The sequence below is a fragment of the Macrotis lagotis genome, chromosome 4 (assembly GCF_037893015.1).
Source record: "Macrotis lagotis isolate mMagLag1 chromosome 4, bilby.v1.9.chrom.fasta, whole genome shotgun sequence".
Taxonomy (NCBI): Eukaryota; Metazoa; Chordata; class Mammalia; order Peramelemorphia; family Peramelidae; genus Macrotis; species Macrotis lagotis.
Window position 1 is genome coordinate 63743546 of NC_133661.1, and position 18859 is coordinate 63762404.

The 18859-nt window shown below is 36.7% G+C and overlaps 1 protein-coding gene across 3 annotated transcripts in view; it reads left to right on the top strand.

Moving 5' to 3' along the window:
- The window catches only part of PRXL2A (peroxiredoxin like 2A), a 70898-nt gene extending 62670 nt beyond the window's left edge, over window positions 1-8228 (top strand). For all 3 annotated transcript variants that reach the window (XM_074233011.1, XM_074233013.1, XM_074233012.1), the window contains exon 6: window positions 5778-8228. In XM_074233011.1, coding sequence (XP_074089112.1) covers window positions 5778-5891 — 114 coding nt within the window. In that variant the 3' untranslated portion in view covers window positions 5892-8228. The remainder of the gene's footprint in view (window positions 1-5777) is intronic.
- The last annotated feature ends 10631 nt before the right edge of the window (window positions 8229-18859 follow it).

Below are 18859 nucleotides of genomic sequence, written 5' to 3' on the forward strand. Positions count from 1 at the left end.
GTGGCAGTTGATCCCCTAGCTCATCAACCAGAATGGCCACTACTGCTGCTACTACTAAATACTGCTGTTGTAGATCTAGGAGCCCCAAACTCCATATCTTATGGACCTTCATGTGCTCATTTGTACTCTGTCCCTCATAACCCCATCTCTTTTCTCTATCTTACCCAAAGACACCTATAGGAATCCAAGCTTAGTCATCAGGAACTGAACCTTCAGAGTAGCCTCCTGACTACTTTTGCTTTTCTCAAATCTTTTCAAAGACAGCTTTGGCTTTTACCTATACAGCTACATCAGCTTTGCCCAAGGAAGGACTGATCCTTCCTCTGAATTAGTATCACTTTTGATCAGAAATTTCAGGATTGATAATTAAATAAGAACTAAAATATTTCCTTCTGGAGGTACTTCCTTCATTTTAGCCTTAATTATTTTTTTTTCCCTTACTCAACTCCTTCAAAACCTCCTTACTCTTCAATCCAACTTGGCAAAGCTTCTTTAAACACTTATTATGTGAATGTCACTTTGCTAGGGGATGGTACAAAGAATCAAAATGAAATTATCCCCACCTTTAAAGGGATTTAACTCCATCAGGGCACATGTGTACCCCAACAAGTAAATAGAAAATATAGACGAAGTAATATTAAGGAGAGAGCACTGACCACCAAGGAATAGGAAAGGCTTTGTAGGCTTTGTGTAAACTGGGATTTTCTGAGATTGAAGTGAAGGCAGAGGGCCTTCCAGGCATGGGAGAAGCATCTTTTCAAAGACCCTGAGAGGAATAATTGAGTAGGTCTATTTGTCTGCAATGATGAGTGTGTCCAGAGGAATATTCTGAAATAAGACTAGAAAGGTGAGTGGAGACATTTGAAAGCCAGATTGATGATTTTTTAAATTTTTCATTTTTCTGGAGGAGCTACTGAAAGTTTCCTAATGGGAGCACTGACCAGATCTGTATTCTAGGAACATCAATTTGACCAGTTTATTCTCCAGTTACTTTAGGCATAGTCTGTTGGAAAGAGCATAGGAAATCATTTCATTCCTGGTCTTCTCAACTAATTAGCTGTGAGCTTTTGAAAAAATTACCACACCTCTTTGTAGGTACTTTTTCTAATTTGTCTGGTGAGATAATAGCATCTTCATTACCTCACACAGTCATGAAAATAATCTGAAATGATTGCTCTAAAACACAATGCTGTGTACAGTCTTACTTTTAATTGTCCCTCTTTTCAATATTTTAAATAAATAAGACTGAAGGGAGAATCACTTGAAATAAATGAGGCATTCCTCATGAGAAGTGTCATTTATGTAGCATTTTACATCTATTATCTCATTTTATATTCAGAAAGGGAGGTAAACACTTCCCATGCTGATGAGGAAACTGAGGCTGGAAGAAGTTCAGAGACTTGCCCAGGATTGTACAACTAGTGAATGCTTAAGGCAGGATACTGAGGTCTTCTCTACCACAAGTCCAATACTGTCCATCATGCCACCTAATTACCTCTAAGGCAGTAAAGAGACTGATCTGAGTGCTAATTCTGTTTCTCCTACTAATTGCTCTCTTATTTAACTCTTCCTAAGAATGAAAGCCTAGAGAGATTTCTGAGGTTCCTTACTGCTCAAACATTCTATGATGCTGTTTTCTTCCATCCCTTATTGGCAGCCCCTTGGGCCAAGGTTTGCCCAACATGCTAGATTTTGCCTTCTGATGACTCCCTGGGTACTCATTCCTATAAGGAAGGTTTGGCCCCAAAAAGCCAGCGTGGCACACCTGCCTTCCTTTGTCCCTGGAGGATGTGTTATTCACAGCAGAAGCTACTGTTTTATCTCCCACAAGTCATATTGCGAAGGATTTTGGTTGACTCTATTCTTATAAAGATCTCCACCCTGTAGTCTTAGAGATGGAGATTCGATGTTGAGTTGGCTCTGCTGGCAGAGAACCAAAAGCCGCCTTCAGATTTCTTAACAATAATTATAATATTTATAAAACTCTTTTAGATTTAGAAAGCACTTTCTTTCCAATGACCTTGCCATTGTCATAATTTTTCCCATCCTACTGATGAGGAAACAGGTTTAGGGAGATGATATCATTTCCAACATTACTACTACTACTACTACTGCTACTACTACTACTACTACTACTACTACTACTATGACTACCACCACCACCACCACTCCTACCACCATCACCACTAACACCACTACTACAGCTACTGCTACCACTACTACTTCTACTACCACCCACCACTACTACTACTACTATTACTACTAGCACTGCCACCATCATCATTGCTGTCACCACTTCTACCCTACCACCATGACTACTACAATTATTGGTATTACTACTCTTAGCATTTATTTAGCAATTTAAGGTTTACAGAGCACTTTACAAAAATATTTTATCACCACAAAAATTCTGGGAAATATCATTTCCCTTATTTTAAAGATTCAGGGAAAACTGAGACAGAGAAGTGAATTGACTTGCACAAGGTCACATAGTAAAGTAAATATCTGACACTGTATTTTAATTCAGATCTTGCTGACTCCAAAGCTAGCACTTCACATTGTGGTACCACCTAGCAGTGTCGATGTTGCTCTTATAGCATTTAGAAAGTCTTAAAACCATTCCACAAGTATTTATTGATAATAAAATTTCTCTCCTTTCCCTTCTTTACTTCCCTTCTTTAATAAGGGAACTTATTTTGCTTCTCCTTTCTAAGGTTCTTTGGGCAGATCAACCAGTTCATTTCTTTCCCGAAGGGCAAAGAAATTGGCTCTGCTTTTTACTCTGGTGCTTGTTCACTTTTTCAAGAGGGCCTGTTATGAGAGGAGGTGGTTCTCATTGAGAAAGTTAATTTCTTAATCATCAAAGTCATGATCAGACAGGCAGTTGTCTCTTAACAAAACTAAGGCAAAGGTAGACCCATCTTGTTTTGTTTTGTTTGTTTTTGTATCTATGCCTTTAAATATCTTACCTTGAGAAAATGAAGTTTTTCTACCAAGGTGGTGATTTTAGAACATCATAGATATTTCTTTTCTTCTTCTTCATCTTTCTTTGTCTCCTACTTTGTCTCCTACTTCTCCTACTACTCCTCCTCCCCCTTCCTCTTGGTCCTCTTCTGTCTCCCCCTCTTTCTTCCTTTCCTTCCTTCCTCCTCCCCCCCACTTCTTCCTCCTCCTACTCTTCTTCCTTCTCCTCCTCCAATTACATTTAGTGTTCAATGTTACTCTTTTTCTGTAGCTTTATTTTTCCTATCTTAGTTGCCTATTAATTTCCTTTCTTTCAGTACCCTAGATATATTAATAATAAAAAATATTTTAATCAAATACCTTTAAAGAAATAAAAAAGGATTTTTTAAAATAAGAAAATCCCTAAAAAATCCTTTTGCCTAAGGAGTCCAACAACAGGCCTACCACCTACATTCTCTCTTCTTTGTCATTTTTTTATTTTTTTTTGAAAGTTTTGGTGATATTTTGGGATTTTACATTAAATTAATTCCTGATTTTCTCTTCTGCTGTAGAGAATCTTCCACTGTAATAAAATAAAATAAACAAAATCAATATACACAAAAATTGTGACAATATATACAACATTTGGTCTTTATACTATTCAGATAGTCATTCAACAAGAATTTTTTTGTGTGCTTTATTTGAACTCAGGTCCTCCTGATTTCAGGGTCAGTGCTCTATACTTAACCCTGATTGCCTCACATCCAGAACAGTTGCCCTAATCCATATCTGGCCATTGACTCACCACAGTCTCCCCTCACTCAAATCCAATTCATTTGCTTGTCATGGCATCATCTCCCTTTTTCATGGTCTTCTTTGAGAATGAAGGAAAATCGACAATTACATGCCTACCTACCATGTGGTAGGTCCTAAAAAAGAAGGGAAGAACATGACATTGTCCCATAGGCTCTTAACTGCCAAACTTGCTAACTTTTTCTCAATCCTTATCCTTCTTGGTCTGTCTGCTGTTTTTGCAGTTACTCACCCTCTCCTAGATACTCTCCTCTCTAGATATTCAGGATACCCTCATTCTTAATTTTCCTCCTACCTACTTACCTCCCCCCTCCTTTTCTTTTCCTGGAATTTCCTTATCATAACTCCTAACCAGCAGGTTTCCCAAAACTCTGTCCCTTGCTCAAGTTTAATTACCATCTCTATGAAGATGACTCACAACCCTATATCACCCACATCCTTTTGGACATATCAGTCCCAAAACACCTGAATTTTAGACTGTCTAAAACAGAATTCATTGTTTTTCCCCCCAAAAGTCCTCTTTCTTTTAAATGTTCCTATTTTTGTCAAAGATACCACCTTTCTTACAATTGTTTGTTTGTAACCTCAGTTTTATCTTCAGTCCTTCATTCTCTTTCATTCCAAATATTTAGACAATTGCCAAATTTGATGCTATGGGATTGCTCACATTGACTCCATGACTCTAATCCATATTGTTCCCAAAATGTACAATACTTAGTCTCCCTGCTTCAGGTCTCTTCTACTCCAATCCATGCAACCTTTTTGCATTTAGAAACAAATATAAACTTTTCTTTTCATTTTAGAGCCCTTCACAATCTGGCCCTAACCTGTCTCTTCAGCATCATTATACATTACTCTAGTTTCCATATTCTTACAGTTCAGTCAAATTGGTTTTCTTTTTTCTTTTTTTTTTTGCAGTAAATTTACTATTTTCTTTTCCCCCAATTATATTCAAATTGACTTTCTATCTGTTCTTCGCATAGAGAAATAGATCCCCAGTCTTCATGCCCTTGCATTGGCCTTTCCTCATACTAGCTGTGTTCCCTTCTTAGTTCCATATTGTAGAATGCTTTCTAGATAAAGCTCAAGTACCACCTTCTAAACAAAGGCCTTAATGATGCTTTTAATTGCTGGTGCCTTGCTACTTTTAACTGCCTTGTATTCATTATGTACTTATTCTACATAAACATATATGTATATTATATGTATACATATGTATATTATGTATATAGTTTCTCCTCTTATAGAATAAGCTCCTTTAAGGCTGAGGTTCCCCATTTCCAAGGACTCATGATGAAAGATGCCATCCAACTTCAGAAAGAGAATGATGGACTCAGAGTCCAGATTAAAATATATTTTCTCCTATTTCTTGTTTTTCTTTTTTCTTAGAATATGACCCATGTGGAAAATTGTTTTGTATATCTGTATCTATATAGATATTTGTAATAGGTTTTATTTTTCTTTCCTTTTCAATGGGATGGGGAAGGGAAAGGAGAAAGAATTTAGAAGGTGAAATTAAAATGAATTGGAATTTTTAAAATAGAGAAAGGATTGTTTCTTTTCACTTTGCAGAGTACCTAAGATTAAGATTTGACATTATAATTAATCAGTTTGTTTTATTTGAGAAATGTTTTCCTTTATTGTAGTGATTGTATGTATTCTTCTTCTTGACTTTAAATCTGTTCATACAAGTCTTCCCATGATTCTCTGAATACTCCATAGCCATCATTTCCTCTATGCATCTGCATTACATATTTCTCCAAGGGGTTATTTTGACTGAACAATTAGAACTCAAAACAAAATCAACATTTTCCCCCATTCCATTCATATTTCAAAATTTGTTCAACCATCTCCCAATCTATGTACTTATATAGTTTTTTTACTACCATCAAAAAATAATTTTGTTTTGTCTGAAGTCTTTCTTTCTGCCTTTGACGGTCAACGTGTCTAGATTTTTCTTGCATCTGCTCTCCCCCCATCTATAAGAAGGAAGAACTAACACTAACTCATTCTCTTGTCAGGGCATTCTCCTGGAGCACAGAGAGAAAGAGTTTGGAGATAAAGTCAACCTTGCCTCTGTTCTGAGAGCTGCCAAAATGATAAAGTCACAAACTTCAACCTCAAAAGAGGAATGATCCAACTTTACGACTGACCTCCAGGAAGACTAGGAAGATGAGACTGATTATTTGACATCAGCTTTACAAGTCTCATAGAGGATTTAATTATCTATGTTTGCATTATATATTTCTTCTAGAAAGTAAATACTATATTGCATCATTCTTGGATTCTGGGATTGTTATTTTGACTGAACAATTAGGATTCAAAACAAGATCTTTTTTTCTTTTTTCTGTTCTTTCCCTCTTTCCCTCCCTCTCTCCCTTCCCTCCCTTCTTCTCCTCCTTTCTTTCTCAACCCAAGTAGGTTAGTTAGTGCTTTTTCACTCAGGAGTGACAGAAATGGGAGGTTTGGCTTTCTGAACTATTCATCACAGCTCAATCTCACTCACATTTGTAGCACCTTGGGGATTTGCAAAGTGCTTCCCTCTCAATGTCCCTATGAAGCAAGCATTGTAAACATTTGAGATAAGAAACAGATGTGGAGGTTCAGTGACTTGCCCTGATTCTAATAGCCCCCCAAAGTCAGAATGGATGAAAAGAGCACTGAATTCTGCCTCAGGTGTCCTTGGTCTGAATCCTGACTCTGACATATATTAGCTATCACTTTACCTCTATGAGACTTAGTTTCCTAATTTGTCTGTGACAGTGTGGATAATAATAAACAGCATAAGGAATAGAGTGTTTCATTGTTAACAAAGACCAGTGTTCAAATTTTGCCTCTATGACAATAAGGTGACACTATATAAGTAACAACCCCTCTGAGCTTCAGCATCTACATCTCAATGATGCATATAGTGACAGGCAGCATGGCATCATGGATTAAGAGATGATTCCAGAGTCAAAAATGAATGGGCAGCTAGGTGGCGCAGTGGATACAGCACTGGCCCTGGAGTCAGGAGTACCTGAGTCCAAATCCAGCCTCAGACACTTAATAATTACTTAGCTTTGTGGCCTTGGGCAAGCCACTTAACCCCATTGCCTTGCAAAAACAAAACAACAACAAAAAAACCCTAATGGATGGAGAGATTGAATGAATAAATGAACATTTATTTAGAGCGTACCAGGTGCCATGTGTTCTAAGGAGGGGAAATATCAAGAGAAAAAGTGAATGAGTCCTTATGCCGTAGGAACTAAATATACCCCAAGAAAATGATGTGGGTGGAGGACCTAAGATTGAAACCTTTGGTGTCCCCAAGAAACTGTTTAGCACTACATATTGTCAAGAATGGGTAAATCTCTATTTGGGGGGAATGACTCCTCACCAGGAGTCCCCTACACTTATGAAATCAGGAATCTGGTTTAAAAAAAATAAACCTCTAGTGCCATCTTCAAAGGAGAAAAGTCATGTGAGATGCTCTGGAAACTGTAAAGCTCTATATGAATGTAACCTGTTCTCATTACTTATTCCAGAGGTTTGTTACCTTGTCAACCTTTAAGCTCTTTAAATGTGAATTACTGTGCATCAGAACTGGGATTTGAACCCAGGTCTTCTGATATCAAATCCAGTGTTCTTTCCTCTATGCCATGTTGCCTCTCTGAGGTATATAATTTTTGGTGTTTTATTCTTGGACATATTTCATGTGGAAGAATTTTTCTGTCTTTTTTTTTTACTCCTGTAGTTTGAGAGCTGGGTTTTGACTTATGTAGGTGGAGCATTGTGGGATCCCCAAGGATAGACTGTCTCTATCCATACAAGAGCCAGCCTAGCCAAGTTTGCCCCCACCTGAGAGTTAACCCCCTTTTCTCAGCTAAGGCAGTCCAAAAAATAGTCTGCTGAGTTATGGAGAAGATGCAAGCTGCACTGATCAAGTAATGAATCTTTGTGCATGAGTATGTAGTTATGACTATAGCTAGCTCTCATTTTATGGAACAGATGTGTAACAGTACAACTGACTTTTCCAAATAAATTTTCTGACCCCATTGATTTTTAATATAGTATTAGAAAATTGTACTATTGGAAAATGTTTTGTTAACTGGATATAATAAAATCATACTTAGGAAAACAGTAGGTTTTTGTGTATATTTGCAAAGAAAGAAATCCTCTCATAAAATGTTAACAATAGAAAAATTAGAGTGTCATCTCAAGGAGTTGGGGAGACTATCAAAATGTTAAAAATTAAATGTTACTAATAAATAAAATGTTTTAAAATCTCTAACAAAAATGCTCAAAGTAAAAATAATATTGTATTGCTTAGATGCTCCACCTACCCATTAAAAAAGTTGGAAACGTACTTTGGTCTAGTCTTGTGTATGATGATTTGTTAACCTCTTTTATTCTGTACCTTATCCACCAAATGGGGTGATGAATAACAACAGGTGTTTAATAAATGCTTCTTGACTTGACTTGTCCTAATGTCTTCTATTCAATCTAATTAAACAGATATTAAGCACCAACTCTGCTGGGTACAGTAAGTTGATGTCTAAGTGACTCAAACACAGCCTTTATCCTCAAGGTGTTTACCATTTAGGAAGAGATTCTACAATATTCCAATTAGTGAAGAGATTAAGAAGAGTATTCAACTAACTATGAAATGAGAATGTGTGGTAAGAATTCCAAATTCCCTCAGTGATAGAAAGGGGAGAAATATTAGGATCACAGACTTGGAGCTGGAAGGAATCTCAGAGATAATCAAGAACATCTTGTCTGCTAAGGAGATTGAGTATCAGAGAAGAGATTAACCCAATATCCCAGGTAAGAGACAGGATTTGAATGTGGGTCTCTCTAACTTCAGTTTTCCTTCTTCTGTACCAGGATGCTAGGATCCAAACAGGATTAAAGAAGGCATTTTTAGAGTTAAGTCTCAAAATGGAAAGGAACTTGACTTAATCCATTCCTCTATGTGATGTATGAATCACTTCTATACCTTCTCCAACAAATGATGTCTATCTTAGTGATAGGAAATTCCTTATTTCCTAAGGCATCCCATTCTATTATTAGACCCTTTTTTTAATGGTAAGAAAGACTAGATGAAAATTTTACTTCTACTTATTAGCTATAGTTTTTCCATTCTGGAACTTCTTTGAACAATTTTAGACCCTTCTTCCTAAGGATAATATTTCAGGTGTTTGAAGATAGTGATAGCAGCTTTCCTCAATTTTATCTTTCCCAAGATAATCATCTCAGATCCTCATAGCATTATTGTAAAGTCTCTTCTTTCCTGATTGCCCTTCTTTAAACCATGATTCAATTTGTCACTTCCCCATCTAAAATATGGTTGTGGTTGATGTTTTCAGTCATGACTAATTCTTTGTGATCCCATTTGCTGTTTTCTTGCTGAAGATATTAGTGTGATTTGCCATTTCCTTCTCTAGTTCATTTTACAGATAAGAAAACTGAGACAAATAGGTTCCTGAGACTAGCCCAAGGTCATACAGCTAGTAAGTATCTGAGACCTAACTTGAACTAAGGTCTTTCTGACTATAGATACTCTATCTAGCTGCTCAATTAAAATGTATTTAGAACTGAATGTGGTGTTGGTAATAGGAAAGAATATAGATCTCTCTCTCTCTCTCTCTCTCTCTCTCTCACTCATTCTTTTTAGACTTTTTTAGTCACTATTTTCAAATTCCTAAAAGACTATTGATTCATTGAGATATCAGTTAACTTAAAACCTTTAACTCTTTTTAGTCATAACATATGTTTTCACTAAATGATGGGTAATGTTTCAAAAGTCATGATAACAGAGGGATAAGGCATTTAAGAAAGATTGGTTGGGATCTTGATACTGATATTGGAATATTGTAGGAATTTGAACAGCAGGTTGAGAAATTTAGTAGGTAATAAGGAGTTGTTGAAGTGAGTTTATGCAGTGCAGGATGCAATAATCAGAGCAGTGCTTTAGAATGATTAACATGGAAATGGTATGTAAGATAGACTGGAAAAGGAAAAGATTTGCAGTGGGAAGACCAGTTAGATTACTGAAATAGTTTAGTTCTAGTCTCCACTGTCTTGCTTCCTTATAATTATATCTGTAGCAATTAGCACAATGACTTGAACAGAGAAAGAATCTAATAATACTCTCTCTCTCTCTCTCTCTCTCTCTCTCTCTCTCAGGTAATAAGAGTTTGAACTTGGGTAGAGGTAACAGGTATTGAAAGGAGGAGACTTCCAGGATATTTAGGAGATTATTGAACCTGGTCACTGGTCAACTTTACAGTCAAAATATGGAGGACAAAGGGGGAAGAAGTTAAAAATTATGACAGAGGAAAGAGGGTTAGGCTTGCAATTTATTTCAATAATTCAAAAAATATTATGCAACTAGCATATGCAAGGCATGGTATTTTTTATTCTTAGTGAGTTTATATTCTATTGGGGGGTATACTGAAAAGCACGACATAAGGCAAAAAAAGAAATGAAGAAACTGAGGCTCAAAGAAATTAATTAATTTGACTATGGTCACATAACTATTAAGCATAGGGAGTGGGATTAGAATTCAGATCAAACAATTCAAATAGCCTATTCAATATATCACACTATTCCCCTTAAGGAGCACTAGATTTGTATCTTACTTCAAATTTCACCCAGTCACTCAGTACTTGGATGACTTTGGGCAAGTCACTCAAATTCCCCAGTCCTCTTTTACTTCATCTCTAAAATGAGGTGACTAGACCAGATAATCTAGAAATCCTCCTTCAATGCTAAATTTCATGATTCTAAGACTAAAATTTCCAGCCGGAACAAAAAACATTAAAAGAAAATTTAAAAGTTGAAGAAATTCTTTGAAGTGATGTGGAAGGAACAAAAAAGATGTGTAGTAACTGGAGGCATCAAATTCATTCAGAGAACAGCTGGGAAAATGTGTTTCCTCCCACCTTATAAATATTGGGAAATTATAGTTGTGGAGCATTGTATATAATGTTAGATTTGGTTGATGGCTGAGAGTCACTTAATTTCTTTCCACCCCTCTCTTTCTTTTCTCTTTTATGTAATGGGGTGACAAAGGTGAGGATTAAAAGATATGGTAGAGTTTTTAACTACTGCAATGCTTCTTATAATGTCTGATCTCTATGTTTTCTATGACTTTATTTTATGCATAAGAAAATGATTTTTACTCCTTAGAAATTTGTAAATGTGAATATAGTTTCCTCATTCTAGAGAAATAAGAATGAATCCATTTTGCTTCTTAAAGAGTATATAAATGTATACACATTTATATATTGTTATAAGTAAGGTCCTGTTCAGATATTTGCTTTGGGAATGGTAATTTCCCCCACCCCTATTTAAGTTAGTATTTTATATTTAATATTCTATATAGAAGGGCAGAGGGAAATCCAGTATCTTTAATAAGATCTTTGATTCCTCACTTGAGAGAATAGCCCAAGGACTGTCCTGAAATTTGAAGATTCTTCTCTTATCCAGTAAATGTTACTTGTTCCTTGAATTTTGCTTTAATTTCTAAAATTAACTAGGAGGCTTTCTCCTCTTTCCCCAATAATCAAATTATGTATTCTATCTGGACTCAGATGGCTCCATAGTACTTGACATCATAGATAGGAAGCATTATGTCTCCTTTGTTAGCTAACTTTAAGTAAATTAAGAAATATTTAAATCTCATCCTCTCATCTCCCTCGATTATTGCATTCAAAGATCTCAAATTGTAGTTCAGGAAGCAGAGATATTAGATAGTGCCCCAGTCCCCATCAATCACAATTCTGGAACCCACAGAAAAGAGGGAATGTTTCTCACACATTTCTCTTTCCTTATACAAAAAGGGAAAGTTGAAGCTGGAAAGCCATCTTAGGAGGAGCTGATACACCACCCTAAACTGAACAATTCAAATGCTATCTTCTCAGTGTGAATGTAGATTTAGAGACCTTTGTCATTGCACTCCTATTTCCAGACAACTGCCAAGAATAGTCTTTAATACATATCTTTTCTATACAAAAATATTGTGTGTAAGTTTCCTTTTTTCCCTCATTTATTTCCCTCATTTTCCCTCATTTTCACATAATCTGTCATTTGGAGTCAGATAAACCTAATCAAGACTCCTTTTTTAAAAAAAAAAAAAAAGCTCTTATCCAGGGGCAGCTAGGTGTTCCAGTGAATAGAGCACAGGTCCTGGAGTCAGGAGGACCTGAGTTCAAATCCAGCCTCAGGCACTTAATAATTACCTAACTGTGTGACCTTGGGCAAGTCACTTAACCCCATTGCCTTAAATTTAAAAAAAAACAAAAAAAAAGCCTCTTATCCAAAGTTATCATTCCAATTTCTGCTGTGGATTACCCTTATTTAGAGGAATATACTTGGAAATAAGGATAATATAAGAGCAAAAGAGATCAATAAAAATGAAAAATTGTCCCAAAAGAACTAAATGAATATTTTTCATTAGAAATACTTTGTAAACTTAAAAGTGCTATAAAAGAAAATTAAGAGATTATTGTAAGCTAGGAAAAATAATAACAAAAATTCTTCTGGAAGCAACAAAAGGTAAAGAATAGCAAGGGGGCTGATGAAAAAAATGTAAAGGAAGGTGACCTAGCTCTACTAGAATTAAAACTATCCTATAAAGCAGCAGTCATCAAAACTGCCTGGTACTGGTTAAGAAATAGAGTAATGATCAGTGAATCAGGATAGGTTCAAAAAAAAAACCCCACAGTAAATGACTATAGCAATCTCTTGTTTGACAAACCCAATGACATCAGCTTCTGGGATAAGAACTCACCATTTGACAAAAATTGATGGAGAAAACTGGAAAATAGTATGGCAAAAATTAAGAAATGACTCATATTTCACACCCTATACCAAAATAAGGTCAAAATGGGTACAGGATTTAGACAAATAGGGTGACACCATAGATGAATTAATAGACCAAGAAACTATCTATCGGATCTATGGAAAGGGGATAAATTTATGACCAAACAAAAATCAGAGTACATTGTAAATTGCAAAATGAATGAGTTTAGGGGCAGCTAAGTGGTGTAGTGGATAAAGCACTGGCCCTGGAGTCAGGAGTACCTGGGTTCAAATCTGGTCTCAGACACTTAATAATTACCTAGCTGCATGGCCTTGGGCAAGCCACTTAACCCCATTTGCCTTGCAAAAACTTAAAAAAAAAATGAATGAGTTTGACTATATCAAATTAAAAGGTTTTACACTAATATGATTTTATGCTGCAAAAATTAGAAAGAAAGCAGAATGCTATGGGGCAGTTAGGTGGCACAGTGGATAAAGCACTAGCCCTGGAGTCAGGAGTACCTGGGTTCAAATCTGGTCTCAGACACTTAATAATTACCTAGCTATGTGACCTTGGGCAAGCCACTTAACCCCATTTGCCTTGCAAAAAAAAATCTAAAATAAAAAGAAAACAGAAAGCTGGAAAAGAATCTTCACAACTAGGAGTTCTGATAAAGGTCTCATTTCTAAAATATATGGAGAATTACATCAAATTTTTAAGGTTACAAATCATTCCCCAATTGATAAATGGTCAAAAGATATGAATAGAGTTTTCAAATGAAGAAATTAAAGATATATATAATTATTGATTAGAGAAATACAAATTAAAACAACTCTAAGGTATCACCTCACATCTATCAGAATGGCCAAGATGAGGAAAATGACCAGTGTTGGAGAGGTTGTGGGAGGATTGGTGAATTGATGCATTGCTGGTGGAGATCCAACCTTTCTGGAGAGCAATATGGAACTATGCTGAAAAAAACAATCAAACTGTTCCTACCTATGACCTAGCAATTCCAGTTCTAGGATTATATCCAGAGGAAATTATAACAAAGGGGAAAAGTCCTACATGTTCCAAAATATTCATAGCAGCTCTTTTTGTAGTGGCAAAGAAATGGAAATTGAGAGGATGCCCATCAATTGGGGAATAGCTAAACAAGTTATGGTACATGAATACTATGGAATATTACTGTTCTATAAGAAACCTCTAGAGAAGCATGAAATGAGCTACAGGATTTGATGCTGAGCAAAAGGAGTAGAACCAAGAGAACATTGTATACATTAACAACAACATTGTGAGATGCTCAACCTTGAAGGAAGTAGTTCCTCTCAGCAGTTCATAGAACTAGGACAACTGTATTAGAGCAGCTATGGACGATGGTATCCCCATCCAGAGGAAGAAAAAGAAAACAAAAGAAAACAAAGCAAAAAAAGAAACAACTCTTCAGAATCAGATGAACACTTTATAAAAATTATCTCATGTATCTTTCCCTTAATCATCAAACCAAAAATGACTAATGTGTAAACATGCTTATCAAAACTATGTATGTACAATGCTAACCTGACAGTTCACTGTTGAGGGGAAGGGGTTGGAAAGGGAGGTTGGAAGGAAATTTTGTAATTTAAAAATATACATGGGCATATGGATGAAAAAAAAATGCTGCTTAAAAAAAAAGATTATTGGTCATTTTTGTCCCACATCATTTAGTAGATCAGTTGCAAAGCCAGGAGACCAATCATTCCAGTTTCCTTGGTGTCTATGGTTAGGTTTCTTTCTTTTTTTTTTTGCAAGGCAATGGGGTTAAGTGGCTTGCCCAAGGACACACAGCTAGGTCATTATTAAGTGTCTGAGACCAGATTTGAACCCAGGTACTCCTGACTCAAGGGCCAGTGCTTTATCCACTATGCCACCTAGCCGCCCCCTTATGGTTAGGTTTCTAATGTGTTAGAGTCAGAGCACACTTGCCTGGTACTTTTTCAGGGCTCTAACAAACCGATGTCATTAAGTTGGTTTCTTGGCTACCCAAAGTAGAGGAAATGAGAAAAATGTTCAAGAAAAGTGGCAATGACTCAACAATCTGACAGATGAAAGGGGGAATGAACTGTCCAGACATCTGGGAAATTATTGCCAGAGTGGCTCTGGGTCTGTGTGTTTGAGGTGTGATTGAGCAGAAACACTTTCTCAATCAAGAATGATGATATGGAGAATCACAAGCTGTTTGGTCTGGGTGCCTTCTATCTTTAATGTCATCTGACCTTGAAGCTTTCCTGGGAACACATGAACTCCAACCCAATGCAGAAAGAGGAAGATTGCTACTCATTAGGCTTTTGGAGTTGCCTAAGCCTTTGTCTTAAGCAAGATAGACAGAGACATTTAGTGAAAAGAGTTATGGGTTGGGAGCAAAGTGACCTCGATTCTTGACCCTGACTTTGACTACTGGGCAAATGACCTCGGGCATCAACCTTGTGATTAGCTCTGGGCTCAGTTGCCTCTGCTGTCAAAGGAGAGAGTGAAACTAAATAACATCTAAGGTTTCTTGCTATTCTTTAGTTGTGATACTATGATAGAGACCTTTAAGAGTCCTTCTGGCTCTCAAATTCTATGTCATGAGAAACTCCTTTGTTTTATTACTTTATATGTGAATTCCTTACACTGAGCCATTCTGCCTCTCCTGAGGGGAAAAGAAATTACACTGTCCAGAAATAGGGTCAACAAGTTATTTCTTCTACAAGTCATACTTCTTTTCACTAAACCTCACCAACTCCACTATTTTTTTTTCTGTAAGCCCTTGGTTTCTTTCTTTGATTTTGATAGAGCATGATTGTTTTTTTCACCTTGGGGTGAGTAGCCTGCCAAGAAGGGAGAGTTAATATGTATATATGTGTGTATACATATATCTGAATGTATAAAATACTGATATTCACACATAAACACATATGTGTATGATCAGCTAGCTGCTGTGATGGAAAAAATACTTGACCTCGAGTCAAAAAGACTCATCTTCCTGAGTTCCAATCTGGCTTAAACATTTAGTAGCTGTGTGACCTCAGGGAAGTCACTTCACTGCTTACCTCAGTTTGCTTATTTATAAAATAAGCTGGAGAAGGGAACAACAAACCACTTTGGTATCTTAACCAAGAAAGCCTCAAATGGAGTTATGAACAAATGGGACAACTGAAAAAAACTGAAAATTTTAAATTCAATACACACACACACACACACACACACATAGAGAGAGAGGGGGGAGAAGAGAAAGAGTCATCATAAATCATCTTAGGTATATTAGATTGTATCCTGCATAAAGGCTGATTTATAAATCAATGTAGTTTGGTGAAAAAAGAGATTCTTTTCTAGGCCTCTGTTTCCTCCTCTTTGAGAAAGAGGGGACAGGGATTAAGAAGGGCTGAACAAATAAGCTCTAAAGTCCCTCCAAGTTCTAAACTCTGATGAGCTAGTGGAGTCCATGCTAAATGCTAGGATAAAGGCTAACCATCAATTGGTAAAATCACTTAATCATATGCCCTTTCCAACACCCATGATCTCTGAAGACTGAGAGGTAATCACAACTAATTTGGTCACAGATTGGATTGTTTCTGGAAGACAGCCCAAGCCTAAGAGAACCATGGTTATAATGCCCAGGGATCTGAATTCTTAATGGGTAGTTAGAAAGACTAATGTGTAGACATAGTCCTTATAAGCATGAAGAACTGATGCATAAATAATAGCAGGAAGTAAAAGTAAAGAATTCAAATGTTAAAACTGGAAAGGACCTTAGAAATTATGTGATCCAACTTCTCATTTTATGGATGAAGTAGAGGCATATAAGGAAGAAGAGATCTTCCTTAAGATCACATGGTGGGGTGGCTAGGTGGTGCAGTGAATAGAGCACGGGCCCTGGAGTCAGGAGTACTTGAGTTCAAACCTGGCCTCAGACTCTTAATAATTACCTAGCTGTGTGGCCTTGGGCAAGCCACTTAACCCCATTGCCTTGCAAAAAAAAAAAAAGATCACATGGAAAGTCAATGGCAGACCCAGGTCTCTTCCCTCCCAGTCCCGGTTCTGTCCACTGAACTATTCTGCATTTTCTGAGGGAAAAAGAAACAAGACTAACCAGAAATAGGGTTGAAAATGTTCTTACTTCTGTAGCCCAGATCATTTTTACTAAACCTCACCAAATCGAAATTGGTTTTTTTTTTAATCTGTAAGTCCTTGGTTTCTTTCTTTTCTTTAGACAGAGCGTGGTTGGAATGCAGTTTGGGATTGAATGGTCTGTCTCACCAACCCCACTTGTGATTTTTGAGATTTAGAAATGTCAGAACAATCTCAGACCTTGTATAATACATTAGTAATTGTTTACAAGACCTATGATTCAGTTTCAGACCCCTTCTAAATATACTTAAAAAATAAATACTACCCCACATACCAGGACACTATTGGTCTCAGTAGCACAGGGAGAGATTGGATGTAAGTAGAAAGTACATAGGGTCAAGTCCCAGCTTTGTGATCTCAGGCAAGGCATTGAAAACTGTCTGAGCTTCTCTCATAATGGAATGGAAAAAAAATAATCTCTACTCTGCCTACCTCCCAGGACTGTTGTTAGTATGAAATGAGATTAGACAGATAAATACAGGTCCATCTACATGTGTTTATATTGTCAGAGACAGAAACAGAGACAAAAATAGAGAGACAGAGATTCAGACAGACATAGACAGACAGAGAGGGAAGTATATATTATCTTCCTATTTTACAAAAGGAAAATAGAGGCACAGCAAGTGAGGTGAAGAACTAGTCTGAGGGTATATAGTGAGTCAGTGCCTAAATAAACTAAATTGATTTTAGAAACTCCTTTGTTGTTGTTGAGTAGTTTCAGTGGTATCCAGTTCCTCATGATACCATTTTGAATTTTCTTGGCAAAGATACTGGAGTGGTTTGACATTTTCTTCTCCAGTTTAATTTTACAGATAAGGAAACTGAAACAAATAGGGTTAAGTGCCCAGAGTCACACAGCTGGTAAAGACCTGATGTCAAATTTGAATTCAGGATGGTGAGTCTTCCTAACTTGAGACTATCCATTGTGCCAACTAACTGCCCTTAGGGATTCCTTAAAGATCTAATTAATGAGGGGAGGGATAAAGAGATGGATGTTAGTTTTCACCCAGGCTATTTCCAAGAAAATATTCCCAATATCATGTCAAAACCTATAGATCACAGCCCTAGACCTGAAAGGGGATTAAAAAATCTTCTGTCCAACTTTCTCATTTTACAAAGGGGAAAGCGAGGCCCAGAAAGGTTAAATAACTTTCCCCATAATTAGTATTAATGAGTAGTAGTCATCAGAAGCAAGATATGAACCCCTCTCATCTCAACTCCAGAATCAATGCTCTTTCCACTGCACCATGGGTCTTGAATTCAGAGACATTTTTGGTTAACTAAAGTATTTCATCTCCAGTGACTGGGAGCTGAAGGGTGTGAGATAGTGTCAGGATGGCCCCCTGCAACTAGAATTCCATGGTAATTGAAAAAACTAAGATAACTTATATGAAAATGTAGTATTTTAAAAGCACTTTATAAACATTTTCTTAAAAAAAAATTATCCCCATGCTATAGGAGAATAAACCGAGACTCAAACGTGGCTTCCCCAAACTCACACTATGACTGCATCAGAAGCAAGACTTTATTTTATCTTCTTATCTCTCACTCTAACAAGGATTGAATACCTTCCTCTGACTGGTAGGAAAGGCTCATTGATTAAAAACGTTTCTGAATCTTCCCATTTTCCTTCAGACTGTGGGAGTCTGACTATTTTTGGCCTTCAGAGAAAATAAGAATAATTCACTTATGAGGAGATGGTTTCAGATTTATCCTCTCCCAATGTAGGGCAGACTCAATTCCGGGTTTTATCTAGATATGAATTACCAGTGTAGCAGTTGGATGGTGAAGTGGACAGAGGGCCAGGTCCGTATTCTGCAAGACTTCAGTTCACGTGAGGGTTCAGATACTTACTAACTGGGGAATCTTGGGCAAGTCACTTCAGCCTGTTTGCCTCATCTGTAAAATGTGCTGGAAAGGGAAATGACAAACAACTTTAGTATCTTTGCCAAGAAAAGGGTTACCAAACCTCAGACATGATTGATTAAAAGCTGTCACATTAGGCATGTAGTCAATACTGTGGCTTTGTTACTAACACAAGTCAGATGTAACACCTTAAATTCACATTTATAAAACTATTTCTTATATCTCAGTAAATCTCACAGCACTGCCCTAATACTAAGCAGGTGTTATAAAAATTGACTTGAAACGTTTCAAGACAAA